We start from the raw sequence: 26,414 nt of genomic DNA, 5'->3' as shown, positions 1-26,414 counted from the left end.
GCAGAGTCACGGAGAACAAACACACGGGTTCCACCCAACTCTCCTCCGGAGACGAACATGCTGCCCCCCAGCCCAGACACCCACTAGCCTCTGGCTCCACTGCCAAGCGGTGTGCACAGACGCCAGCTCCGCATTAGCTGGCCCAATCAGACTCCAGCACCCACCCAGAACAGGCCCCAGAGGCAGCCTACAGGGCCCCTTGGGCAGCCTCCTGGCACCACGCGGTCAATGTCCCTTATAGGATGAAGCCGTCCGTGTCGGAAGCTGCAGCGCCCAGGGTCCCTGCAGTGGCCACAGGGCAAGACCAGGTAACATTCAAGACGAGGAGCCACAGAGCTGGGGCCTGTTCCAGGCCTGCCCTCTCCAACAGCCACCACTCACCCTGGCCAGGCAGCTGCCGGAGGCTACACAATGGGCCAGGTCTGGTGGCCCCCAAGGAGACCCTGTGCTCAGCTCAAAGCAAGGGCAGCTGTCCGGGCCAAGAGCCCTCCAGGCCATCCCTCCCAGTTGGGGGCTGGGACCCCAGGACAGTAACCGCCCCCTGCAGCCCCCCGTCCCTGTGCACTGTGCTCCAGGGGGAGGCTGGAGGAAGCCCTGCACAAAAGCAGCAAAGACAGGCCTGAGCAGCAGCAGTTCCTGGTCGAAGCCTGTGGGCCGTTCTCCCCTCGCTCCGCAGTGGTTACACTTAGCATGTCAGATGCAGAGCAACCCACTGCCACCCCAAACCATTGCACAGAACATGCCCTGCCCTTCACAGCAGGCAGGACAAAGGGGTAGGGAAGGGGGGAACGTCTGGTCCTTTCTCTTCAAGTCAGGCCCCAGGTAGTGTCTCCGGAAGACGTGTCAGCGCCATCTCCCAGCCAAGGAGGGGTTTGAGTGATCAGGGCGGGTCACATCTGCTCAGCAGGCGGACGCAAAGCCCCATTACTTCACCATGGCTCCTCTGTGCAAGGCCTCCACGTACGCCAGCGCGCTCTGCAGGGAGGTCAGGCAGTAACCCTCCTCTCCGATCAGGTACCTGGCACAGAAACGAGAGAGATCAGGGCACCCCGAAAGCCACAGGAAGGGATTTCAATCAGTAGCACTACCCACCTTGGAGAGAGCCCCACCCCATCTCCTAGTGGGGCACCACCCGCCTGGTCCTGCAGACACAGCTCTAACCCCTTTCCACCGCGAGCTCTGAGCCTCCCCAGCACGCACTAACCGCCTCACCACGCCCGTCCCACCCATGGGCACAGAGGCAGCAACTTGTCCAAGGGCACCGCACAGTGTAAGCTCAGCCCTCCCCTCCTTTCCCAGACCGCTGGCCTCCACGCTATCCCGGCAGCGAGTGCTCTGGGTTAACAGCCAAGCAGGGGATACAGCAAATACAGGGTTCTGTTTGAAAAATAAACCCATTTAAAATTAAATCTCAAATTGACAACCTATGGCAAGGCCTCAATTTATCATCATCTGTTACAATCATTTACATTAAATGCAATATGAAGCAATACGTGTCTGCTGCCAAGTTTTAAAGAAAGTCAAAGCCCTGAACTGGAGGAAGTCCCTGGAGCCTGAATTTGTGGAAGGGTTAAAGCAGCTTTTGATCAGCAGCGGCCTCTTCTGCAGGTGCAGAGAGAATATTGTCTTCATGTCAGTTTATTCAACTCATTCAGTTCAGTGACTAGCTCATTCAAAGTTAAGAAACCAGCCAGGATTGAAAAAGCAGGAAAGCTGCTTTTCCTCCTCTGTTCTCTGAAAAAAACTAGGTGTGAGAGGATGCGATCTACTAGTTCTATCATCCTGGAAGACACAGCGACCAGAAACAATCTCTTCAGTTTACTAGCTACAGACAATACTTCCTTTGTGTAACAAATCAGTTAGTTTAAAAAGTTGATCAAAACAAATTTTGCATTTCAAATAACTTTTCTTATGTCTCCAGAACTGTTACGAAAGTTCTACTAAATAAAAAAAAAAAAATTAAAGTGCTGGTTTTGTGCATTTTTAATTGAATTTGAATTTCTATCCAAATAGAACTTGACACAAATCACAAGTAAAATATTAATCATCCAGTAAATCAGAAATGTATCGCTCACCATTTTCTAACAATGAAAAATTAAGAATCTCAATGAATGCAAGTTAATCTGGCTTCAAGATTAGGCTTGATAAATTTATGGAGGGAATGGTTTGATGGGATAACGTGATTTTAGTCAATTAGGCATTAACGTGCCATCGCTGCTAAAATGAGGGTCCGGCTGTAGAATCTTGCCTGTATGCTCGGGGTTCTACTGATCGCCATATTTGGGGTCGGGAAGGAATTTTCCTCCAGGATAGATTGGCAGAGGCCCTGGAGGTTTTTCGCCTTCCTCCGCAGCATAGGGCAGGGGTCGCAGGCTGGAAGATTCTGTGTGGGTGGGTCAGCTTTTGTGGCCTGCATCATGCGGGAGGTCAGACTAGATGACCATATTGGTCCCTTCTGACCTTAAAGTCTATGAGTCTAAGCTACATAAATGCTTAAATAAATGTTTCTAGATACAGTGCATCCTCCTGATTAGCAAAAAGCAGCACCAACTATAGTGTAAAGGCTATATTTAACTGCAAATCAGCGTGTTTTAATGGTTACCAACCAATGAGAATCAACCTTTCTTTAGGAAAATAACTAAAAGTACAGATACAAAACATGATTAAAATTGGTGATTTCAATCGCTTGGATTTCAATCAATTCTCCCTGAGAGTAAGGCCTCTTCCCGCCAACAGGGAATCCTGCAAAGTCAGAGGGTTTTGGAAGGACGGGAACTCTGAATCCCAAATGGCTCAGTGGGGGCACGTCGCTGGAACACTCCCAAGGAGGCATCGTCAGCCACCTTCGGATGCAGCCCTGCCAGGGGTCAGTGCCCCAGGTCCTTTCGAGCTGTGTCCTCTGAGCCCAACAATTCCCCCTTCCACTGCCAGGGCCTGCTCTTCCCAACCCCCTTCTGCACACGACAAGCCCAACAGCTGCTGCCAAAGGCCTGGGGGGACCGGTGAGAGCACAAGGGGGATTAAAGCCCCTCCATTCTGCAGCCCCTTTCATCGCAAGGCCCCCATCCCGAGGAGCCGGTTTGAGTCTCTTCACATTTGACTGGAGCTAACAGGATCATAAGGACGGCTCAGTAGGAACAAGGCAAGAGCTTCTCCGCGGCTTGGCGGCCTGCCTGGTACCCTGACCACACGGAGCAGAGCCTGCTGGGTTAGCGCTCAGTGCCCGGGCAGCAGGACGTGCGAAACAGCGAGGATGACACGCTGCTCACAGAAATCCGCTGCTCTGCTTTCCCAGGGCCACCAGCAGCTTCACCCCCTCCCTCCCCCGCCACGATAAGAAAGCACCGTTAACTCCTTGGGACCTGGGGTCCCCCTGCCACTCCCCACCAAGGACATGGCCCGATTGGGTACAGGGCACCTGGCGGGGAAGCTACCTCACCCCAGGGCTCCCAGCCTCTCAGGGAACCGCCAGCCCCTCATGTGATGTCCCATCCCAGCACAGGACATACCACCCTCGCCAAGGGGCACGTGTCCCCTGGCAAAGGGGCAAGCGAACCCTGGGCACACCAAGGGGGCCAGGGCCCCGTGGGGGGCGCTACTTCCCTTCCAGGATAACCCCTGGTATAGAGCTCTCAGTTGGCTGCTGAAAGGAAGGGGGCAGCAGCCGTACTGGGCCAGGTCAGCCCAGCTCCCCTCAGCCGCCCACTCTAGGGGGCCCAGGAAGCTCGTTCGGTTTTTGAACTCGCTGGGACAGCTCCCTGGCCAAGCTGAGGGGCCTGGCCTCGGCCAGCGGCTCTGCCCGGCCCTGGAGCTGCAGCAGGGCCAGGGGAGTAGGGCAGCCCAGCGGCTCGCTCTGGCTTAGTCAGAAGGGGCGGCCGGAATCGGGCTCTAACGCTAGCTCTGCACTGACTCGCTGGGTCTGCAGGGGAGGCCCTGCCCCTTGGTCCCCACCCATGTCCTGGGGCCAAGGACACCAGGCTCCACCGGTGTCTGAAGTGCCTTAAGAGCCAGGGCAGCAAGACACCAGCTGGGGGCTCCCCACTGGCTGTGGGGGCGGAGACCAGGCCTGGGGGTCAGAGCAGGGTTTGCACGCTAGGTCCCCCCCGGCCCAGGACAGCCAGCCTGGCTCCCACCACTCTCCCCCTCAGCACCAGCCAGGGCCCGTATCAGGCCTGCGGAGGGAACTTACTGATCACACCACGGCACCCTGAAGGGCAGGGCCAGCTCTAGGTTTTTTGCCGCCCCTGGAATTGTGCCACCCCAAGCACGTGCTTCGTTTGCTGGTGCCTAGAGCCAGTCCTGCTGAAGGGTCCAGCTGGCTCCTGGGCACCCCTGGGGCCACACCGTGTGAATCCAGCCAAAGCAGCTGCCCCATGCAGAAACCCCTCCTCACCCCTGGCTCTAGGTGGGGCTGTGGGCAAGGGGCTGCAGGCACCAAGGCTGCCTTAGGAGGCCGCTCCCCAGGATCTCAGCATGCAGAGAGCAGAGCTGCAGGGGACCAGCCACCACGCCGATGTGGCCACACTGAGAGGAGGGGGCTTCGCAGCCCTGGGAAAGCAGCAGTGCAGGGGGCTGAGGGGCCAATGAGCCAGAAGGGCCCTTCCAGCAGCAGCTCTAGGGCTCACGCTGCTGAGTTCCCTCTCAAATACATCCCAGGCTGCCCCGGGCTCTTCTCAGCCGCCTGGCCTGTACCCCCAGGGCTCAGCCGGGCCGCCCACCTCGCCCAGACACTCCCGCCTTGCTCAGACACGTTCCACGCCAGGGCGCGGCAGAGACTGCTGGCTCAGCTCAGCTGTGGAAAGCAGGGCGTGAGCGGGGAGACAGTGGGCTGGTTTGCACAGGGCTTGTCATATTTCTAAGGCCTCTGGCGCGCGCTGCCTTTGCCAACTCAAGGCGCCACTGGCACTGCCAGGGTCAATGCTCCTCTCCTCACCATGGGGATTCCTGAGGGGAACGGACTGTCGGAGGGAGCCTCACAAGCAGCTCCTCAAACCACTCAGAGCAGCTGCAAGGTGGCAGGGCAGGCCGGTGCTCCTGCGGGACTTCGGCGACTCCCCTCTCCGGTGCTTGGAGGTGAAGGGAGTGGGACCAAGGGGCTTAGGGCATTACTTTCTCTGGTACTTACAGGGCCCCCTGCACTATAGGTGGGGAATGGAGGCCCTGAGGGTTACGGCACTTACCTGGGGTCACCTAAGAGCCTGTGGCAGGGATCAGAACTGAACCCACATCTGCTGAGTCCCAGCCCAGTGCCTTACCCACAAGGACACCGCAGCTGTGCCCTGGGGCAGGCTCAGGCTAGGAAGCTGGGCTGCAGAGACGCGGTCACCTCTCGTGGCGAGAAGCAGCACCTTGAGGTGCTAGCCACACACACCTCAGGCTAAGCAGGGGAGCCCACGGCACTGCGGGGCGAAGGAACACGTGGGCGTTGCAGGAGGGGATGCTGTCGAGTACCCGCCACTGCCCTGGTGGCCCAGCCTGGAGCTGGAGGATGCTGTGTGAAAGGAGCCGGAGCCCGAATGGAGCCCCTGGCTAGAGCTGGTGCAAAGTTACCCGCTGGAAAGTGCCGATTTCATGGAATCGAAACATTCTGCAGGGAAGGGTCCATTCCAACAGGCAGCTTCTCGCTGCCGCACCTGCCCAGCTCCCTGCCAGCCGGGCTCCCTCCGTCCCCAGGCTCCCGGCTCTGCAGCAGCTCCAGAGGGAGCACAGCATACGGGACGGCCACGGAGCCAGGCACAGAAAGCTTTGAAAAACTCCATTTTGGTGCTTCCAAACCAGACTCTATTTGGACGGGTCCGTCCCGCAGAGAATCTCACACCCAGCACCTCGCTCCAATCTGGAGCCAACACTTGCTTCGAAATGTGAAATATTCACAGGATGGAAGTTGCGGTTCCAGGACAGCTCTTCCCACGGCACTTTTCGGCGGCGTGGCCCCAGCGCCCAGCCCAGTCCCTCTGCCTCAGTTCTCCCTGCAGCTTCAAGTTGAAGGGCAGGCGAGAGCTAGATCCAGTCCTGTATCGTGGTGGGTTCTGCTAAATCCCCTTAAAGTGCTGCCCCCTGCTGGAGGGAAGTGATTGCTCCGTAGCTGAACGGACGGGTCCCTTAGAGCGTAGCTGGAAGGGTGCTCGAGGGGGGTGACAGGCGTCATCACAGCTGCAGGAGAGAAGAGGCCACTGGCCCCAGACTCGCCAGGCACTGACTGCTGCTGCGGACGGGACACTGGGGGAATCCAGTGCGTGGTGAAGCCATCGGCAAATCTCCAGGGGTCTCGCTGGGAATCAGTACCGGGGGGAAAGGCAAAGCAGCGCAGGAGAGGGGAATTGTGGGTGGCGTCCCGGCTGAACGAGTGGAGTTGGGGAAGGGCAGGAAGTATCTGCTGCCAGGTTCCCAAAGGCATAACCTTCCCATATCGGCACTCCCCACCCTCCCCGGCCCCGCTCCGGTGCCAGCCCCTTCCCAGCTCACCCACTCACTGGCCTATCACCTACTGGGATGGGGCCCGGAGAAGCCACCTCCAGCATCTGGCACAGAGCAGCCAGGCATTAAGTGCCCGGAAATGCAGAGTCGGCTTTATTTCGTCCGGACTGGGTGGTGCACAGAGCCACCAGTGCCAAAGGAGCTGAGGCAGCAGGAGGAATCCCCGTTCCTACCCTTCGTGGATAAACTCCTCCAGCGCCGCGCACTCCGCCACCAGCTGCGGGAGGTTACTCTTCAGCACCACGTAGGACAGGATGGGCAAGAGGTCGTCGGCACCACTGCAGGGGGCACAGGTCACAGGTCAGCATCAGGTTACTCTCCCGAAGGAGCTGACACCTCCCCCCCCCGCCCCGCAGGTCCTTCTCTGGCTGGCGGCGGGTTTGCTGCAGTGCCCATCGGCACCGACTCTAGGCGGATCATTAGTGCACAAATCACTTCCAGGGGGAAGCAGGGGGACTGCCGGGAGCTTGTGTGCTGCAGCTGGTCACCGTCAGGAGAGGGGGGCCTGGCCAAGGGGCAGCAGGACAGGGAAGGTAACTTACCAGCTCTAAGGGGTAACAGGATTCTCCTCACAGGAGATCCAGACCCAGAGCACTGACTTTACAAGTCAAGGACAGGCGCAGCATGGCCCGGCAGAGGCCTGGGTTCTGTGCCTGCCTCTGCCAACAGCGCCCTGCGTGACTGCAGGACGTCACCTCCCTTCCCCATGCCTCAGTTTCCCTGTCTGGGGAGACTATTTACCTTCCTCCCAGAGGTGCTGCGAGATGCGCTGGCTTGCCAAGTGCTTTGCGATCCCCAGGAGGAAGGGACCAGAGAAGGACAACACGAGATTCAGCCTCCCCAAGCACCAACGCTGCCAGCTCAGTCTGGAAACCAAACCAGCCAGGGTTTCTGTTCCATGCGGCATCGCCAGCAGAGACTCAGAACGCAGGGGCAGAAACCCGAGCAGGCAGGGCAGAGGCAGAGGCGCTGGAACGAGGGGTGCGGCTGCACCCCCAGCTTGAAGTGGTTTCCATCATATCCAGGGTTTAGTTTGGTTCAGTGGCTCTCAGCCCCCACACTGTACACATTGTTCCAGCCCCCTGGACAGAGGGGACGCCTGGAGAGCAGAGATCAGCTGGGCCAAAGGGCCCTTTCCCAGCGCAGCCCATGCCCGTCGCTTCCAAGCAGCAGTCAGGACCCAGGTTAGCGAGGGCTAAGCAGCGAGACCACAAGGGGTGTCCCTGCCGATACTGGGCAGCTGTAAGTAAGCTGAACCATCCGTTCCTGTCAGGCTGGACGCGGCTGATTAGCGGTGAACGCCTCAGGAGCAGCTGACGTCCAGTTTCAACGTCTCTAGTTTGGCATCTGTGTCCCTACAGTAGGTGTGAAGGCCCCGGACACGTGAATCACCAGGGCTTGGCAGGCAGCAGTGACACATGCCGTGGGTAACTGCCAGCAGGCTCCATTCCCACCCAGCACTCACCGCTCTGCTGTCCACCGCCCCGGGACAGTGAGTCAGTGTTACACGGGAACAGATTTCACTTCAAAACCCCCTTTCCATTGGGCTGGAATGGCACCAAGCGGATGCCCACGGGGCAGCGGGACAGCACTGAGGGGCGCTGGCCGAGAGGAGGGGGGCCCAGGGCTGGAATGGCACCAAGCGGGTGCCCACGGGGCAGGACTGAGGGGCGCTGGCGGAGAGAAGGGGGGCCCAGGGCTGGAATGGCGCCAAGCGGGTGCCCACAGGGGAGCGGGACAGGACTGAGGGGCGCTGACCAAGAGGAGGGGGGCCCAGGGCTGGAATGGCGCCAAGCGGGTGCCCACAGGGCAGCGGGACAGCACTGAGGGGCGCTGGCCGAGAGGAGGGGGGCCCAGGGCTGGAATGGCACCAAGCGGGTGCCCACAGGGCAGCGGGACAGCACTGAGGGGCACTGGCCGAGAGGAGAGGGGGCCCAGGGCTGGAATGGCACCAAGCGGGTGCCCACAGGGGAGCGGGACAGGACTGAGGGGCGCTGACCAAGAGGAGGGGGGCCCAGGGCTGGAATGGCGCCAAGCGGGTGCCCACAGGGCAGCGGGACAGCATTGAGGGGCGCTGGCCGAGAGGAGAGGGGGCCCAGGGCTGGAATGGCACCAAGCGGGTGCCCACAGGGCAGCAGGGCAGGACTGAGGGGCGCTGGCCGAGAGGAGGGGGGCCCAGGGCTGGAATGGCAGGAAGTGCTGTGGGCCGGACGCGGGGCTGGGCAGAGCACACTTAGGACGCGTATGCTGACACCTGTGGCTCTCCCGCTCGGAGACTCTCTGACGAGCACGGATGCCAGCACTGGGCAGCCCTGTGGAGGGATTTGCTCGGCCCCCCCAGACAACCTTCATTGCCCCCACCCCAAACACTGAGCTGGAAGGAAGCCGAGCCGGGGCAGGGCACAGCGAGATCCCAGGCCCTACCCACAGCCCTGGGAGTCTCGCGGAGAGCAGGGGGGGTTGGAAGCCCCACAGCGAGTCTCACAGCTCCTAGAGGCTGCAGTGCAGGGCCCCGAGCTAACCGGCCCTTAGCTGGGGGGGAGGGGCAGGAGCGACACCCACCGGGCAGTGCTGGGGGCGTGGGGGGTCAGATGTCCCCAGGCAACAAGGGATTAATGAACAGCAAAAGCTGATCACCCTGGCTTGGGTCCCTGGGGCACGCCGGGCATGGGCAGCAACAATCAGGATCAGTCACTGACAAGCCATGCTGGGAAGGAGCCCCTGCCAGCTTCCATCAGCTGCATGTGCTTCAGTTCTCAGCAGGCGGCCCAGAACAGCCTCCGGGGTCAGTGCCCGCATGGGGACGAGACGACCCCAGCTCGCCGTGAAGAACACAGACCGCCGGAGGGAGGCTGGCGCGACGGGAGCAGAGGCGCCCGGGCGAGGGGGTGCGTGGAACCAGAAGAAAGGCACAGACAGGCCAAACAAACTCCCTGCCCCACAGCACCGGGCCAGCTCAGTACGGCACGACGACGCGCGCAGGCCCCGGAAGCTGCTTCGGGATCATTCATTGCCTAAGAGCTGGGCTGCCCCAGACGATGCAGGAGGATCCCCCAAGAAGCCAGGATGGACGGCAACCACGGCATAGGGTGGAACATGAGGAACGAGAGGAGCAAGGCAGCTGCCCGGGGCTCCCGCAACCACAGCCCAGCGGAAAGGGCGTCGTCCTGCTGCAGCAGCCGCTGGGGTTTTGTACCATGCGAAGGGGGTGGGGGGGACGGGACAGAAGCTGCAACGTGAAGCAGGAGGGCGCCACCTACAGGCTACACTGGGAAAGGACGGAGCTCGGCCACAAGGGCTTGGATGGGAGCCTTGGGCTGGGGGGCTCAGGGCACTCACACCTGGCTGGTTTGCAGAGCTCCCCACTGCCTCGCCCAGCTGTACGGTCCCCAGCCCAGTGCGGCCGAGAACCAGGCCTGGCCCGGCGCTCACTTCTGCTACTTCCAGAAGCGGGGGAGGCCGCGGGCCCCTTCCAGTTACAGCGGGTCACGGCCGTTCGGCCCAGCCTCCGGGGCTCCCAAGGGCCGTGTCTGAACATCCGTTCTGCTCAGCTTCCAGGTCCCCCAGCCCCGGACCCCAAGGGTTCCATCCAGCCGTCTCGGGGGCGGAGGTGTAAATGCATTCTGGGATACCCCATGGCAGGAGACTGTCCCCCGCCAACCAGCACCGCCAGGAGCCCGCTCTGCTCCGGGGACTCTGCCATGGGGTGCCTTGCCCCAGAGGGCCCTGGGTTGTGTGCAGCCCGGGGGCTGGGAAGCTGGCTTCTCCTCTCCCCACTGAAACTGGAGGGCCAGGTTTTTAAGCAGAGTTTGGACAACCACCTGTCTGGGAAGGTCTAGGGACACGTGGCCCTGCCTCAGCGTGGTGGGCTGGCCTGGAGAACCTCTCCGGCTCCCTTCCAGCCCGACGCCGCTCTGCGGCTCCCACAGCGGGGAGCAGAAAGGGACAGAGCCCTCGTGGGCAGGGTGATCTGTGCCAGCTTTCCGAGGGCAGCACTTCCCAGTGGGCCCACACAACTAACACAGCCTGGCAAGAGAAGCTGAACAGGAACCACGGGCTGGGGACGGGCAGAGGAAGCTGGGGGGGGGGGGGGCGGGGGGGCGGCGCTGAGCAGGACCAGCCGGGCCGAGCTGCAGCAGGGCAGCTGGTGAGAGCGACACATTTTACACGACCAGCGAGCTAAGGAGGGAAAACAGCCCAGCAGTGAGTATCAGGGAGTCTCCTGGCTGCAGCCCCTCGCAGCCGGGCACCTCAGCCTGGCGTTCCTCGCCCCCCCTCACTTTATGGGGAGTTTGCACCTTTGTTTGAAACGTCCCAGTCCAAACTCTGCGCAGAAGCTGCTGCTATCGCTGCCTCTCCCTGCCCCTCTCGAACAAGGCAGCTGAGACACAGGCCTGTCTCCCTCCTTCCGCTGTAATGCCTTTGACAGGCCTGGCGCCCCCCCCCAGAGAGCTGCCGCCAGAGCGAGCCGCTTGCCCCAGACTGCGGGACGTCAGCTCCCTGCTCTCACTCCCCGTCTCCCGCTGGCTGGCTAAGTCCAAGTGACAGATTCGAAGCTCATTAATTGCCAGCCCTGGCCCAGCGATTCTGTGCCGCAGACCGAGCTCCGAGCTCTGCCCAGGCTCGGCAGGAGAAGCCGCGTGGGGCGGGAGGCGCTGTCGGAAGCTATCCGTCAAGGCCCAGCCCTGCTACAACTACAGCTAGCCCACGGACGCCTGGCTGACGGGCAGGATCTGACTTCACACAGAGCTGTCCCAGTGCGGCCCAGAGACAAGGCTGAGCCCCAGGGAACCCCGCCACGGGATCCGGTGAGCCTGGCAGCAAGGGGGCAGCCCAGAAGAGAGTAACACCCCCAAAGCAGCTCGCCAAGAGCAATCTCCTGCAGGCAGGGACCTGGGCTCCTCACTTGTTGGGGGAGTGTCTGGTGTGAACCCACCACGCTCCTCCAGCCCTGGGGGTGCACAGAGCTCTGGGGCTTGGACTGGGGGTGCTCAAGTGCCTCAGCTGCCCCCCAAGTCTTCTCCACTGATGCTAGTTTCTACTGCCCTCCCCCCCCGCCCCCCCAGTCTTCCCCTCCAGCTAGGCTCAATGCCCTGCCACCATGCGTCCATCTCTGGTGTGTGTGTCCCCTCGTGTACTCACATGGCTGCGGATGCGGGCTGGAGCCGGCTCTCCCGGGCAGCGCAGTACTCCTCGGCGCACTCGCAGATCACACGAAGGGCTCGCACTGCAAGTCACAAACCACAGAGCGTTAGTGACAACGTGCACAGGGGAGGGGGGCTCATACTGCAGCGGGAGGTGGGGGTGGCTCTCTCGGGCCATGCTGGGGCCTAGAGCAGACCCTTTGTATTTGCACCAGGGATCGATGATTAGCAGCCCACATCTCTTCCCACCCCTGGCTAAGAGGGGATGGCTACTGTACGGGGCCTCGAGCACTCACGTCTTCAAACAGATTGTCTCACGGTCACCTCTCCTCCTGCTCCCCACCACGCGGGCTGGCCCGTTTGCCATCACAACTCATTCCCTGACTCTCTGAAGTACTTCGATGGCCCCAGCATCTGAGCACCTGACAACCTCGAACGGATTTACCCTCCCTGCCCTGTGCCATTATCCCCATGGCACAGATGTGGAGCTGAGCAAAAGGGAGGCTAAGTGACATGCCCAAGGTCCCTCGGGGCATCTGTGGCAGAGCAAGGAACTGAACCCAGGTCTCCCAAGTGCCAGGCTAGTTTCTGAACCACAGGGCCACCCGTCCTTCCTCTCTACCATCCCTGTGGCAACTCCAGCCATTGCTGCCACAGGGGACACCACTAGGGAAGGAGTCCACGTGTTTCTGGTTTCTTTGAGGGTGGTTTTGCAGACAGAAATGAGGAGCAGCCGATATCGTGTAACCAAACAGCTCTCTGCTCCTCCCAGCAAGCAGCGTGGGACCTCTAGACAGGTGGTTAGAGAAGGGGACCGGGGGATAGGGCTCCCAGGTTCTATTCCCGACTGCCACCCTGGGCAAGTCAGTCTCACTCTGTGCCTCCTGCTGGCTCCCTGTGAACTGGTGCTAGTGCCAACCAGGGATGGCTGCAAAACGCATTGCGGTCTCCAGACGAAGAGAAGGCCTAGGAAGGGTTTAAAGCTGCTGGCTGCCCAATGCAAAGCCAGGCCAGCCAGACTCCTCACTGGTCGATTCCTGGCAGGCAGATTTTGTATCGTGATCCTGGCTTGGAGCGCGGCCTCCCGGCGAAGGGAGCATCAGGGAGAGGCACAGAGAGGAACTGAGCAGAGCTTTGCTGCCTAGAGCCCGCAGGACTCTAAGAGCCGCATTCACCGCCTACGGCTGCCTCGGGTAGAGAAGCTCAAACTGCTGGACGTTAACGGTGCAAAAAGAGAACACAGATGCACAAAGTAAAGACAGACGGTTGAGATGAGCCAGCTAAGGGAGGGGGTGAGGACAGGAGATCTCTGCTCTTGCGACAGGCAGCGTGTGACCCTACCAAGCCTCTGACTAAGATCCCAAGTCATGGGGCTGAAAGCAGTTCTCATACAGCGGCGCCCCCTCACCAGGGAGAAGAGCAGAAACAAGTAAATCACAGTGGCTCTTTCATTCTCTAGTGCTTCCTTCCATTGAAGGGTCTTGTGGGGGAAACCGAGGCACGTACTAGGGACATGATTTTGCCCAAGGTCACAGAGGAAATTGGTGGCAGAGCAGAGAACAGACCCCAGGTGTCCGGGGCTCTCCTGCTCTACACAGTCCCAACTCCTGAAAAATCAACTGACAAGTTTATAAAAAACAAACTAAATGAGCCAGGTTCCTGGGGTGCCCCTGCCTGCACCCCAGAGGAAGAGCAAGCCTCACCAATGCACTCCAGCTTCCTCTGCGGGCAGCTCTCCAGCAGGATCAGCCCCAGCTCCTGCACCGCCGTGCTGTAAGGGTAGGAACCTGCTGCATGGCCTTTGCTGCCCTGGGGGAAGAGGTTAGCGGAGACTCCTAGTTCCGAAGGGGGCATGTTCCTGTGGCGCTCCATGCTCCTGGACAGGGCCACCTCCCGGGCCTGGTAGACCCTCCTGCAGGGTGCAGAGCAGAGAGGAGGTGGAATGCACGGCAGGGTGCGGTCTTCCCAGAGTCCTGCCAAATCCCTCCCACGGGGCTGGGGAGCCTACGGGCTGGGTTCTATGGGGCCGCCCCACACCAGCCAGGCCCCACAATGGCACTGCCTGCACTGGGGCCAGCAGCGGAGGCCACACCCACGCTGACTGCTCCACTCACACGGGAGCCAGGGATTAACAGGCCTGGGCTAGAAACCCAGGCGCATCTGACCTCTGCCCAGCCAAGGGCTGCCCCGCGGGCTGCTCCGAATTCACACCGGGAGGGGAGAGGCTGCACCCTGACCTTTAATACAGGAGCAACGGGCCCCGCCCACCGTGCTCCACGCCGAAGCACAGAGACACGTGGACGGGTTCAAACCCCACGGCCCGGCCGCCTGCTCCCCGCAGCACCTGACGCGGTCTGTGGGAAAGGGATCAGCAGCCCCACCAGAGCCACCACTGGCCTTTCCACGGCTCCGCACACGGAGCGTCACACTAGCGCCACACGCCCCGAGAATTCGGTCTGGAGAACTGGGCTCTCCCCAGGAGAACCTCCCAGGTGGGTAAAGCCTTGGGCCTTGAGTCCCCCATGCAGCATTCCTTCCCATCCCACGCCGGCGCAGCCTGGGCCAGGCCGGAGGGGCGGAAGAGCGCGGTACCTGTAGAGGGCCAGCAGGGGAGCCCAGAGAGGTGAGAAGAAGGCTTCCTCAATGCGCGCCAGGCACTGGTCCTTGGAGGAGGCGGTGTTCAGGCCCTCGAAAGCCAGCAGGGTCAGGGACAGCAGCCTGTCTGGGGAGGAAGTGTTACAGGCAGCACGCTGGGTCAGGCTCTCGAAGCACTGCCAGGCCTTTTAGACAAGCATCTCCCGAAGGCGCTGACAATGAGAGCGGGGCGGGGCCCAGCAACGCACGCTGCGTCTGCATGTGTTCATTACGGACGAGCAACGCTGTGCCACTTGCCTGCCCGGGATAGAGCCCGGAGCCTGCAACAACCCGGCCTGGGACTGGCAGGGGCAGGTGAGCAGGAAGCAGACGCGTCACGGCGGAGCCCCCAGTCCTACCAGCACGACGGCCACGGCTCCCAGGAGCCCACCACCGCAGGTGCCAGAAACGCCAGGAGAGCCTCGCACAACTGCCTCACTCGCTGGGCCACCTCCGACCCCCATGCGGGGAAGCACAGGGAGCTTCGCCCCACGGCTGAAGGGCCGGGCAGCCCATGCTGCCCTCTGGCCTCCGTGGAGCTTCCAAAGGGGACTCTGCCCGGCACCGGCAGGCCACGTCCTCACCCTCCCGACAGGCTCCAGCCCCGTCCAAGCTGCCAAGAGCGTGGAGCAGGACAGAGTGTTGCATGCTGGGACACGGCACGGGCCGTTAGGTCTATGGGCGGTGGGTCTGCACTGACCGGGAGGACACGCTGGGTAACTGAGGGGTGAACGGGGCCGGCACTTTGAGCTATCTTCATGGCTGTGGCATTACCCTCCCTCCCCCAGGACAAAGCCCTGGAGGGAACAATCCGCGGGACCCTGTGTCTCTGACTCGGATACCCAGACCCCATGTGACTGTCCTGTGGGCCCACCGCTCACACCTCTCCCCACACGCCCCTCACCCACTGAGTTGTGAATGTCCTTCACGATGGCTTTCAGCTGCTCCCGCAGAGAGGCCTTCTTCTCAGCTGGGGCCGGGGGCTCCGCTGGGGGGCCAGTGGGCCAGCTCTCAGGTGCTGCCAGGAACCGTTCCAGGTCCTCAAAGGAGCTCTCTCTGTCGGCCAGGCGGGCAGGCGCCTCTTCCTGCGGGCTGCTCTCTGTCCCCAGGTCCTCGCTCAGGGGCGTCGTGGACAGGCTGTGTCGCAAGTTCACCTTGTTCTCCTGGACGGAGGCCATGCAGTACAGGCTCTGGGAGGACCTGAGTCTCTGGCCCCCAGGCGCTGGGGTCAGCAGTCCCTCAGCATCCAGCGAGAGGGAGGAGAAGCCCCTGGAGGTCCTGGAAGCAGTGCTGAGGTCAGCGAGGTTCTGGCTCACGATGGGGTAGAGCCTGCTGTAGATCACATGCTGGAGCGTCTTCAACAGCTGGGCAATGGGGTGCTCGGGGAAGCTAGAAGCAAAGGGCAGATGCTCACTGCAGGGAGGGGAGAGGAGCCAGGCCTTCCCTGGGGTGTGCTAGGGGTTGGCCCATGAGGATCTGCAGTCGCCTGGCTGCCAGGACAACGGGAGCTGCAGACCCACGTGGCGGGGAGCACAGCACCACGCCAGGGTTAGGAGCCTCATTGGGATCCCACCGCACCTCCCTCCGGGGGCAGGGCACAGTTCGGTGGCCAAGCGCGCTGCACTCCCAGGCAAGCCCCTCCTGTCACTGTCTGGGCAGCCGCCCCCTCTGCCTGGGGCCGGGAGAGCCAAGGAGCAACTCGGCAGGACACGGCGCGTTCTCAGCCACCCGGCACCCCCCAGCGCAGAGCCCCGGCCGGGGGAGGGGAGGGGCCCTTCGGCCCGTGTCAGCTCTCCCTCTAGCTGCTACCTGAGGAGGTGGGAGATGAGGCTGGACACCAGAGCGAGATCTGTCGGGTTCTTCTTCAGCTTGGCTTTCCAGAGCCTCGGCCACTCCTGGGGGGGACAGCAGCAGAGAGCAGCTGAGGCTCCCACCGGGGGAGCCCTGGACAAGGCCACCCCAAAAGATAAGTGACCCCTCCCACCCAGCAAAGCTCCCAACGCTCCCAACCCCCCAGCCCGCGGCCCCTCCTGGTTCCCGAGCCACGGCCTGGCCAGAGGCACTGCTGCCCAGACGCAGTCACACAGCCCCCTCTCGACTGCTGGAGCCAAGCAGCAGCACCACTCCTCTCCTGCCGCCATCGCCACAGAGACCAGAACGCCTGCATCAGGGCTGGGCACTTTCTGTCACCCCCCACCACAGCCTGGCTCCCAGCTCCGTCCCCTTCCGGCCGACCCAGGGCAGATAGCTGGTGGGGCAGCAGGCAGGCATCGAGGGCTGCGCGCTGGGGAATGCCTCCCAGACTTCAGGGTCCAGCCAGCTCCTGAACGCTCCAGCCAGAGTCACTTCCCAGGGCGCTGCCGCACCGGTACTCACATGGTCCTGCTCGTACTCCAGAATGGCAGCATAGAGCGCCCTCTGCTCCTGCTCCTCGGGGGTGAGGGCGATGCTGCTGGAGAACCTCCTGCCCAAGAGAGACCACAGGGCAGGGTGAGACCCGCTGCTGCCTTTCTGTCTGGAGCCAGGGCTGGGTGCCACCCAGATGGGCAGGAGGGCAGACTGCAGGGCACCAACTCTAGCAATACCCAGAGCAGACCCCTCGAGAGCCCAGCCAGCTTCGTCCGCGATGCAATAACCCAGCCAAATGGGAACAGGCGTCTGGAAACGGGGCTGCTCACCCGCAGAGCTGCATTGCAACACCCTGCACCTGAAGGCTGGGCCCTGAGCAGCGCTCAGAGAGGAAGGGAAAGGGGCCCTGGGACGTCACAGGTGGCATGCTGCAAACAGGCCATAAGTCTGGGATCGAACCTGAGCGCCAGCAGACGCTGCCATGCCAGAGTACTTTAGCTGTATGGGTGCCTCCATTGGCGCTGGGATGGGGCAGGCGTGTGTGTGTGTGTGTGTGTGTGTGTGTGTGTGTGTGTGTGTGTGTGTGTGTGTGTGTGTGCGCAGTAGCGTCTCTGACTCAGCTCTGCTCGTTGTAGGGCACAGTAGCAGTTGCCACTACTTGGAACCCAAACGAGACAGGCCGGGAGACCAGGGCTGGAGAAGCTGCTGGCTCGCAAGGACACCGATGACAGCCCTGCGGACTCGGACTCACACCCCTCTCCCGGCGCTCCCAGAACCCTGCTCCCACTGGAGGGAGCTACAAGATGGGCGAGCATGTGGGGTAATGACATGCAAATGAGCACACCCATAATCCCTCTCTCCAGCACTGCCACAAACAAGCAGCCTTTCCTCCTCGAGTCGCCGGGGCCGGCCGAGGGGAGCGGGAGTTCTCCCCACTGGGGGGGTGATTTAACCAACAGAAGCTTTGCTGTTTCCTTTCCTCACCCACCACAGCTGGGTCTCCCGCCCCGGAAAGGCCCCCAGACAAGGGGCCCTTCCCCAAGCCCTGGCCTTGCTCACCTGTTGGCAGCTTCCTGCAGCCGCAGCCTGCGCTCCTCCATCTTCCTCTGAAGCTGGGGCAAGCCGAGTCAAGGCTCCACAGTTGTGTCTCCACCCAGCCAGCCATGGCCATGCACAGGGGCAGGGCTTGTCCTGCACCTACCGGCCGCAGCTCGGCCCAGCCAGCTTCAGAGGCACACGCCTCTGGCCGGGGGCTCAACAGAGAGCGTGCGCAGAGGCAATCAAAGCAAACTCAGCACCTGGCAGAACCCGCAGCCCCACGAGGCAGGGCCAGGGGCCCACTGACACCCCAGCGCAGCCCTGCATGGAGCGGGGGGGGAGGGGGCATGGCTGTGTCTCAGTGACAGGGCTGAGAGGGGCCCCCTCCTCCCCTTTAGAGTAGCCCTGGCTGGGACACGCTGCGGACACCCCCGCCCTGCTTAACAGGAAAGCTTGAGCTGCTGTTCGCCTGACTTCCCTTTCACCAAGGGCCTGCGTTCCAATGGGCCAGGAAGGTATTTGAACCAGGCGCCCGGTGTGGGGGCTGAGGGGCCTGTGCCTCTCGGTACGCGCTGGGGTGGGGGAGCAGCAGCCCCCTGCTCTGGGGAGGCTGGGCAGGAGACACAAGCAGAGTCGATACACTGGTGGCAGCAGCTGTCTCTATGGCATTAGTGCTGCTGTTGTTACGTCTAAGAGGTGCCATCTCCCGGCCTTTCCCCTGGGATTCAGACTAGGTGGTGACCCTCTGTGCCAGGAGCTGGATTTCTCCTCCCCCTGCCCCCCAGGCAGCAAACGCTCTAGGCCCACTAACCCAACTCTCCCCTGGAAGAGAAGGTGAGCCTGTGCCCCTGCCCCCCACCGTTCTGGATACAGGACAATAAAATAGCCCCATGGCTCTGTGCTTGGGGAGCCCTGCCAGGGCAGGATGGGAAGGATACCGTCTCCTCCCGGGCTTTGGCAATCACCAGGTTCTCCATCATCTGCCGCTGGAGGGACAGCGTCTGCAAAGCAGAGACAGGCCTCGTTGGCATTCCCACAAGCCCGCTGCGACCTCTACCTCATCGGAACGTCAGAATGCTGGGGCAGCGCACGGGCCGGGCCATCCCTGGCGGGCAGCGTGCTCGGAAAGGAACCAGCTGCACCCCAGAAACGCCCAAGCTTCTCCACATGCTCCCAGAGCCCAACGCAGCTCAGGGACGGCCGGGGGTTGCAGGGCACTCTGGGTAAGGACATGCAAATGAGAGCACCCGGTGGTGGCACTCCTAAAGCACAGGGCCAAGGGCCACGCAGCTGGCGGGGCAGGCCCCTCTTCAGCTCCAAGGGGCTGTGGCAGCGACTTGGAAACCAAGCTCATTTACATGTCACTACCCAGAATGCTCTGAGGCAGCAGCAACTGCAGGCTATTCCAAAGCAGACCGAGGGAGGGGAGGGGGGAGAACATCCTCTGGTTTTACCCCCCATTATGTCTGGGTTCTGCTGGTCCATGATCCCACCCCCAACCCCCCCGACAGCAAGGTGCTGTAGGTGCCAGGGGAACCCCCTGGGCCATCCCCACACTGGGGAGCCCGGTTTCTATGAGGAGCAGGAGTGGCCATCCCAGCTGTGCTATCCAGCAGCTCACGCCCACCCTCCCGCAGCTAAGCCTGACCCAGCAGCACCTGTTGTTAAACGTGGCTCTCCCGATGCCCCAGCCGGAGGAGCCTGGCTCCCAGGCAGCAGGGACCAGTGACCTGGGCCCAGCACTCCGCTCTCACAGAGCCTCCGGCTGGCGTTTGTACCCATTCCACTCAGGGGAAGCCCCTGGGGAAAGCACAGAGGATGTGCCGTGAGGAGACTGCCCGTCCCATGCTTCACGCTGGGAGGCCTCCTGTGCAGCCTGGCTGGGCTCCAGCCTCCCCCCCACTCCTTGCCCGCGCCGGGGGTCTCCACTTGCCAGGGAAGTCTTCTGCACAGCCTGGCTGGGGTTCAGCCGTGCCACCCGGGCCTCGTACGCAGCTCTCAGCTTCTGGTTCTGCAGCGATGCCTCCTCCAGTGGGGTGAGCTCCCTGCGAGGGCACAAGAGCTGCGAAGTTACCCTGGGAGAGGAAGGACGCCCCGGCGAGGGCTGGCCCCGCAGTGAGCGTGAGGCCTGGATCAGCCCTGCCCAGATCAAGAGGCTGCAGCAAGAGACAATCCCGGGTCTCTCTTCACCCATGTTCTGGCCCAACCTGGACAGGCTCAAAGGCCACACAATTCTTCCCTTCCTCGCCTGGCACAGCAGCACCCCGCACCGGGAACCTCCATGTTCTCTTCCGCCAGGGAGGAAACTACTCCCCTGGCAGGAGGGGCTCACGGAGCGACACCCCATCTCCCGACCCTGCGCCCTAGGTCCTGCCCCTCAGCGTCACAGCCAAGCTCCACGCAGGCAGCTGGAATCAGGGACTCACCGTGGGCAGAATGGCCTGGACCAGAGAACTCCCCCTGCCAAGCTGCCTCAGGCCTGAACGTCTGGGAGCCTTGGCCAAAGGACTGACATCTGAGGGGGCTGCTAGAGGCCCAGCACCCAGATCCTCCTTGGAGGCAAGACACAAAACCGGGGGAGCCCAGAGCTCTGCAGGGAAGTCCCGGGCACAACCCGAAGCTTCCAGAGGTCTTGGCAGGCAGCATCTATCCCCTTGGCCAGCCGCCATCTGCCAGCCCGAAGCAGGAGCACAGCGAGTGGAGAGGAGGGAACCTCCCTACTTGGCCCAAGCCGGCACTATGGCACATGGTTGCATTGGGAGGGGATGGTTCTTCGCCTCACACGCAGCACCCCCAGCCTGCAGCCCCTGGAGGGCTGGGGAGACTCCACGCCACATGCCCCAGCTCCACCTCACTTACTTTTTAGTGCCCTGAGCTTTGGTGATCTGCAGTTTCTGGAAGATCTCCGGGGGGAGGAAGGGAGACAGCTTCCCCCCCTCATCTGAGAAGACCCTGCGGTGCCTAGAAATGGGAGCAGGGCTGGGGCCCCTCTCGTGGGCCGCTGGCTTCACATTCCCTGGGGTTGGGGGAAGACATGGGTCAAAGCAAGTGTTTTGTTTAGAAGTTACTACAAGCAGTGAAGGCTGGCAGGGAAACCTGGGGCTGCTGGGTGCCTTGGAGCAGCAGGGCCAGGCAAGCCAGCCCCAGCCCCTTTGTGCACCCACAGGCCTTCACAATGGGCACCTGAACAAGACACTGGCGGGGATTTGCTGCCCTGATGCCTCCCGGGTCTCAGCACCAGAGGCGAGGGAAGCAGGCAATGCTGCATTCCTGCTAGGGAAGCCAGCACCAGTCTCCCCTCCCTGGGGACTCTGCCTCCAAAGGCTCCCAGCTCCTGCTGTGTGGGGAGGGGGAAAATCAATGAAACCCACCCCCTCCCTCCCGCCCCTACAGATAAAGTTCAGCCTCCTCCTGCTGCCACTCCCCTGACCTCAGCAGAGCCACCCACTTCCCGCGGGCGGCCCTGGCCTGCTGCCTCCCATTCATGCTCGGTGCGTGGCTCTGCAACAAGGTGTGTGTCTGCCGGAGAGAGGCCCCAGCTCCCAGAGGCGAGAAGCGCTTTGTGCCTCAAAGCATCCTCTTTCCCCAGAGCTCAGCCCAGCAGGCCGTGTCCCATCTGCACCCTGCGGCCGGGGGCAACTCACCGAGCACGGCGGTGCTGGACTTGGCTCGCTCCAAGCACTGCTCGGCAAGCTTCAGCATCTTTGGGGTGTCAGGTGTCACGGCGTCGCTCCCACCTGGCACAGGCAAGAGGCGGGGTCACTGGGTGTCCTTTCCCAGACAGGAAGGTGCTGGGGGGGGGGGGGTTGACCCAGCCAGGCCTCCAACTGGCACCGCTTTCCCGGCGGGCTGCTTTGTGTTATAACCAACGGGCAGGGACAGCTTGTTCTGTACCCCACCCTCCTCCTCGGCCAGCCGAGACACAGGGCCATGCTTTAAGGGGAAGCGTTCCCTGAGCACTGCAGCCTGCCTTTCTCCAGGGCCTTCTAAGGGCAGGTCCCCACTGGGGCGGGGGATCGATATAGGAAACGCAACTTCAGCTACGAGAATAGCGTAGCTGAAGTCGACGTTTCCTATATCGAACTAAATTTACTTACTTCGGGTCCACGCGGCGCAGGCAGGCTCCCCCGTCGACAGCGCTTCCTCCTCTCGGCGAGCAGGAGTTCCGCAGTCGACGGGGGAGCGCTTCTGGGATCGATCTATCGCATCCAGATGAGACGCGATAAATCGATCCCAGAAGATCGATCTCTACCCGCCGAATTGGGCGGGTAGTGTGGACCAGCCCTAAGACAAGAGACTTTCCAAGCTGGGCCCCTCCACCGGACGCGGTGCAGCCTCCAGCAGTCCTCACCAACGCCGCCTAACAGGACCCCAGAGGATTCTGGGTCCAACAAACTGCAGGAGGCCCCCCCTTTTTGGTATCAGCACTAAGCACTGCTCTCTGTCAGCTGGAGAGAAATACAAAACACTGCAGTTTCATTCTTTTCTTTTTTGTTTTTAAAGCCCAAGGGACTTCTGCACAATCTGCTTGGCAATTCTGTTAAACTGTTCTCTGTCCTCCCGCCACATTTTGGAGGCATCAACATTGGCTCCACTTTCATCATTTGGTTCTGCTAACATGCTAACCACTGACAAGAGGATCTTCTCCACACTCTGCACTGGGCTCCACCGCTCAGTGCTGCTCTCGTACCCCATGGGATCATCCCCTGGAGCACGCAGAATGGAAATGCAAACTCGCCCATCTGGGTAAATGTTTGGATGAAACATCTCACATGTGAACCTCATCTTCGGAGGACTTAGAGGACAATCAAGAGGGAAGCTCAGGATAGCTGGGAAAACACCATCCAAAACAGGTATCCTCTGGGCCCATGATCAAGGCTTCCCATTCAAAGAAGTTTTCTTCATTCATAGGCCCTGCTACTATTCCTTCTGGTGGATTCAGGGTTAACTGCTTGTACTCGGCCATCAGCCGCTGGAGCGCCGTGCCCGCCATGCGCCGTAGCCGCGAGGAGGAGGCATCCAGGGAGGCCGCACCCTTTCTTTCCTGGCTGCAGAGTGCCCCAGGTGCTCTGCTGACAGACTCGGAGGGTGCAATAGAACCTCGGAGTTATGAAATGACCGGTCAGCCGCACCCTGCACTTGGAACGGGAAGTATGCAGTCAGCAGAGGCAAATAAAAGCAAACACTGTACAGAACAGTACGGTGTTCAACCGAAACTACTAAAAATAAAGGGAAAGTTTAAAAAAAGATTTTGACAGGGTAAGGAAACTGTTTCTGTGCCTGTTTCATTTAAATGCAGCCTTTTTCTTCTGCCTAGTAACGTTTCAAAGCTGTATTAAGTCAAGATTCAGTTGTACATTTTTGGAAGAACAACCACAATGTTTTGTTCAGAGTTGCAAACATTTCAGAGTTACGGCCAGTTTCCATCCCAGAGGGGTTCATAACTCTGGGGTTCTATTGGATTTGCTGATCCACTGCGGCTACGTGAAGGATGAATACGGTTATCCGTACTTCCAGCACAGAGGCAGCCAACAATGTGAAGTAGTTCCTTGTTCCTTTAGTCCTTGGCACATGCATGCAGTCAGATGGTGCACTACACAGGGCCAGTCTGAAAGCCCACAACTGCGCAGTGGGCCCAGGGGACAGGCACCAGGCCATGAAGGAAAACGAATGTTTCAGGGCTGTGAAGCCTCCGGAGAGCGAGGGAAAAGCAGTCCAGTGTCTGCTTTTCACCATGGAAGTGGTAAGTCTGGTGGTTACTGCTGGAAATTTTTGCTAGACACTGGCTGCTAGTGGGAATCTTCAGGGTCGGCAGTTCCCTTCCACCAAGGGATCTCCTGCGTGCATGTGGGTGGAGAGCAACACCGCCAGGTATGTGACTGTACATCATCCGCTGCCCACCCCCACACAATCCCTGCCACCTTCCAGGTGGCTGGAGGAATGAGGGCAGCTGGGACTGGAGCGTGGAGACGGCTACTCGGTGCCAGAGAGCTGTATTTCATTAGTGAGTCGTAGAGCACTCCTCACACAGCTCACTTTTACAGTAATTAAACAATCAAAATAACCCCTAAGGAGCAAAGATTTCAATTGCGGGTTAAGCCACAGAGCCCCACCCCTGCTGAGGCAGAATCCCAAGCTGGGGGTTCTCGCGGCATTACAACTTTTAATGTCTGGAGGCTCCCCCCAGATATCAGGCGAGTGCGTCCAGGGAGGTAACTAGGAGGTGACCCACCCTTCAGAGGATGGGAGAAAACAATGCAAAGCTGTTTTGTACCTTTCGCTGCTGCTGCTTCCTCCAGCAGGGCCTGGGAAATGTAGCTGATGCTCTTCAGGTACTCCACGTAGGCCTCCTATCAACCAGAAGGAACAGAGAAGCGGGGGGCTCAGGAGCAGCTGGTTCACCTTTACCCAGCACCATCCACCCACCCGTTCACCCAGAAATCAGAGCCACAGAACCTGCAGCCCTGACCCACTCTGCAGCCGAACTCCCAGCTGAAGCACATCAGAGAGCGCTCCGGGGGGCCTCTTTTCGGAGATAGACTGGGGGAGGTGGTGAGTCTCCTCACCTTGGTCTCGCAAGGTTCTGTACAGCACCAGCACTGTGGAATCTAAGGATTCGTTCCCCCCCAGGCTCCTAGAGACCCTCGCGTGGTCACTTCTTACACCAGGCACTAGGAGCACGCCGCATCCTGCAGCAGGCACCAGAAAGACGCTGAGATGCAGTCCCTGCAGCAGGTTCGTATGGGGGCCCTGGATAATGAGTGTTGAAAAGGCCTTCCAATTCCTTCTGGAGAAACTGTCCCCCAGTGCGGGAGGCTCCCAGCCCCCCTTCCCTCCCCCTCAATCTGGAAGGCTCTGCGTGGTGTGGGATCTGGAAGAACAACCACAATGTGGTTCCAACTTGAGTCCAGCATCCTATCCCGTCATCCATCCGCACCCCCTGTACAGCGAGTGCGCAGGGCCCTGTGCAGGGCTGGAGCTGGGCGTGGGGAGAGGGGTGGCAGGCCCCAGACCATGCCTCCCACATGATTGCCTTGATCTCGGGCTGGAGCGAAGGAGTGCCCTGGTTGCTCTGCCTTAGGGTGAAGTCATTGTGTAACGATTGTACGGTGGTAACACCTAAGAGCCCAAGACTCTTTTAAGGCAGTGCACTGTGGGAGCCCTGGCCTGGATGCACCCCCCACCTAGAGAGGGGTCACCAGCTAGGGGCTGTTGTAGGAGCCTGTGGCCCTGCCCCACCCGGCGCTGCCAACACAACCAGGCCCAGGCGCGGAAGGGAAAGCCCAGCCCAGCCCCCCCGTGCAATCCCTGATGGGAAGAACCCCGCTGTGTCGTGGGCCCCGTCCCGGGCAGCAGGGGCGGCTGTCCCCGAGCCCCAGCCCGACACAGCCCCGCCTCCAGCCTGGACACGGGGGGGGGGGAACGTGGCCCAGCAACGCCCCCCAAGCACGCGAGGCCGCCCCCAGCTGCGTGCCAGCGCTGGGCACAAGGCCCCTCCCACGCGGGGCCCAGCGGGGCCCACGCACGGGACACGGGACGCGCCGCCCGGCCCCGCTCACCCACGGCCGGTTCCCGGTGTCCAGCTCGATCGCCCCGGCCGCCAGCTTCATGGCGGTTTGCAGCGGCTTCGCCGCCCCGTCCCCGCCGGCGGCCATGGCGGGCCGGGGCCGGGCCGGGACCCTCCGCGCTCGGAGCCCACCGGGCCGGGGCAGGGGCTGAGCCGCAGCCGCAAGCAGCGACCATGCTGCTACTGCGCATGCTCAGTGACGTCTTCACCCGGCCGGGAGGGGGGCTCGTGGCGGCCGGGCTGATTCGTGCAGCGCCGGGCACCTCTGCGGGCAGCTAGCTCGGAGCGGCCGGGCTGGAGCCGAACCGTGCCTATCTGAGTTGTGCCAGGGCTGGCCCCTCGGGGACCCGGCCCCCCGCTTTCCCTGGTTGCTCTGGCTCCCCCGGGGAGCCATCTTCGCAGGCTGCACCGTGCAGAGAGCCGTGCGGCCGTGTCCGAGCACCTCACAGACACCACTGGGCTTATCCGTGCAGCCCTCCTCCGCCCCATAGGGGAGTGACCTATCTTGAGCCCCGTTCTGCAAGAGGGGAAACTGAGGCACAGATCTGTGGAAGGACTCGCCCAAGATCACGAGTCTGCAGCACAGCCAGGACAAGAACCCGGATCTCCCGAGCAGCCCCAGTGTCTACACACCAGCCCATAATGCTTTTTGTTAGTTCAAAGACCGTCCGAAAAAAATTGTTAAATCCACCCCCCTCCTTTGGTTCTTTGCAAGAGTGCGTTGGGCACCTCAGGCAAACGAGTGGAGCTGGTCCCTGCCTCAGGGCGTGGACAGACCCCGCGGGGGCGGTCAGGGATCTGGCCTGGGATGGAGACAGGTGGGTAAAGCTGGCCACCTTTCCAGCCTGAAGGGAGGCCGGGGGCCCGGCGCTGTAGCTAATACCCCGGAAGGAAGGGGCTATACAGGGGAGAAGGCGGGCTCAGGGGAAGGCCCCTCCACGCAGGACACGACAGCCGGCTGCGGGGAGGGAATGATTAGGTCTCGGAGTGAAAGAAAGGCCAGACCGAGCCCAGCACGCTCTGGGCGCTCCCCAGCTGTAGCATAAGCCAGTTCAAACCCCTGGCCCACGGGTGGCATCAGCCTGCGTGGGGCTAGCGTGGCACACTCCAGTTCTGCAGAATCCACGTTCTCATTGGCAGAAATCTCTAGCCCTCGGGGCTGCAGAAATAAGCTCCCAAATGCAGCCCGGCTGGCGGCACGAGGA

The 26,414-nt window shown here is 61.4% G+C and overlaps 2 protein-coding genes across 2 annotated transcripts; both read right to left on the bottom strand.

Annotated features, from left to right (window-relative positions):
* Positions 1-924: 924 nt before the first annotated feature.
* VPS9D1 (VPS9 domain containing 1) lies at positions 925-25,297 on the bottom strand. Its single transcript, XM_065416573.1, has 15 exons — positions 25,202-25,297; positions 23,917-23,992; positions 21,287-21,379; positions 20,502-20,658; positions 19,576-19,687; positions 18,581-18,643; positions 17,664-17,716; positions 16,632-16,719; positions 16,065-16,150; positions 15,160-15,644; positions 14,214-14,343; positions 13,325-13,533; positions 11,620-11,704; positions 6,651-6,755; positions 925-1,018 (listed from the first exon to the last, which is right to left on the bottom strand). Exons 1-15 carry the CDS (start codon positions 25,295-25,297, stop codon positions 925-927), a joined length of 1,932 nt encoding a protein of 643 aa, XP_065272645.1.
* Positions 22,059-22,648, bottom strand: LOC135888790 (ubiquitin-conjugating enzyme E2 G2-like). The gene is given in 2 exon segments (XM_065416574.1): positions 22,059-22,485; positions 22,487-22,648. Coding segments are annotated over 2 exon segments (495 nt in total). The 5' UTR covers positions 22,636-22,648; the 3' UTR covers positions 22,059-22,139.
* Positions 25,298-26,414: the final 1,117 nt, after the last annotated feature.

Source organism: Emys orbicularis, chromosome 14 (assembly GCF_028017835.1).
Source record: "Emys orbicularis isolate rEmyOrb1 chromosome 14, rEmyOrb1.hap1, whole genome shotgun sequence".
NCBI lineage: Eukaryota > Metazoa > Chordata > Testudines > Emydidae > Emys > Emys orbicularis.
This window is presented reverse-complemented; position numbering and strand designations above follow the sequence as displayed.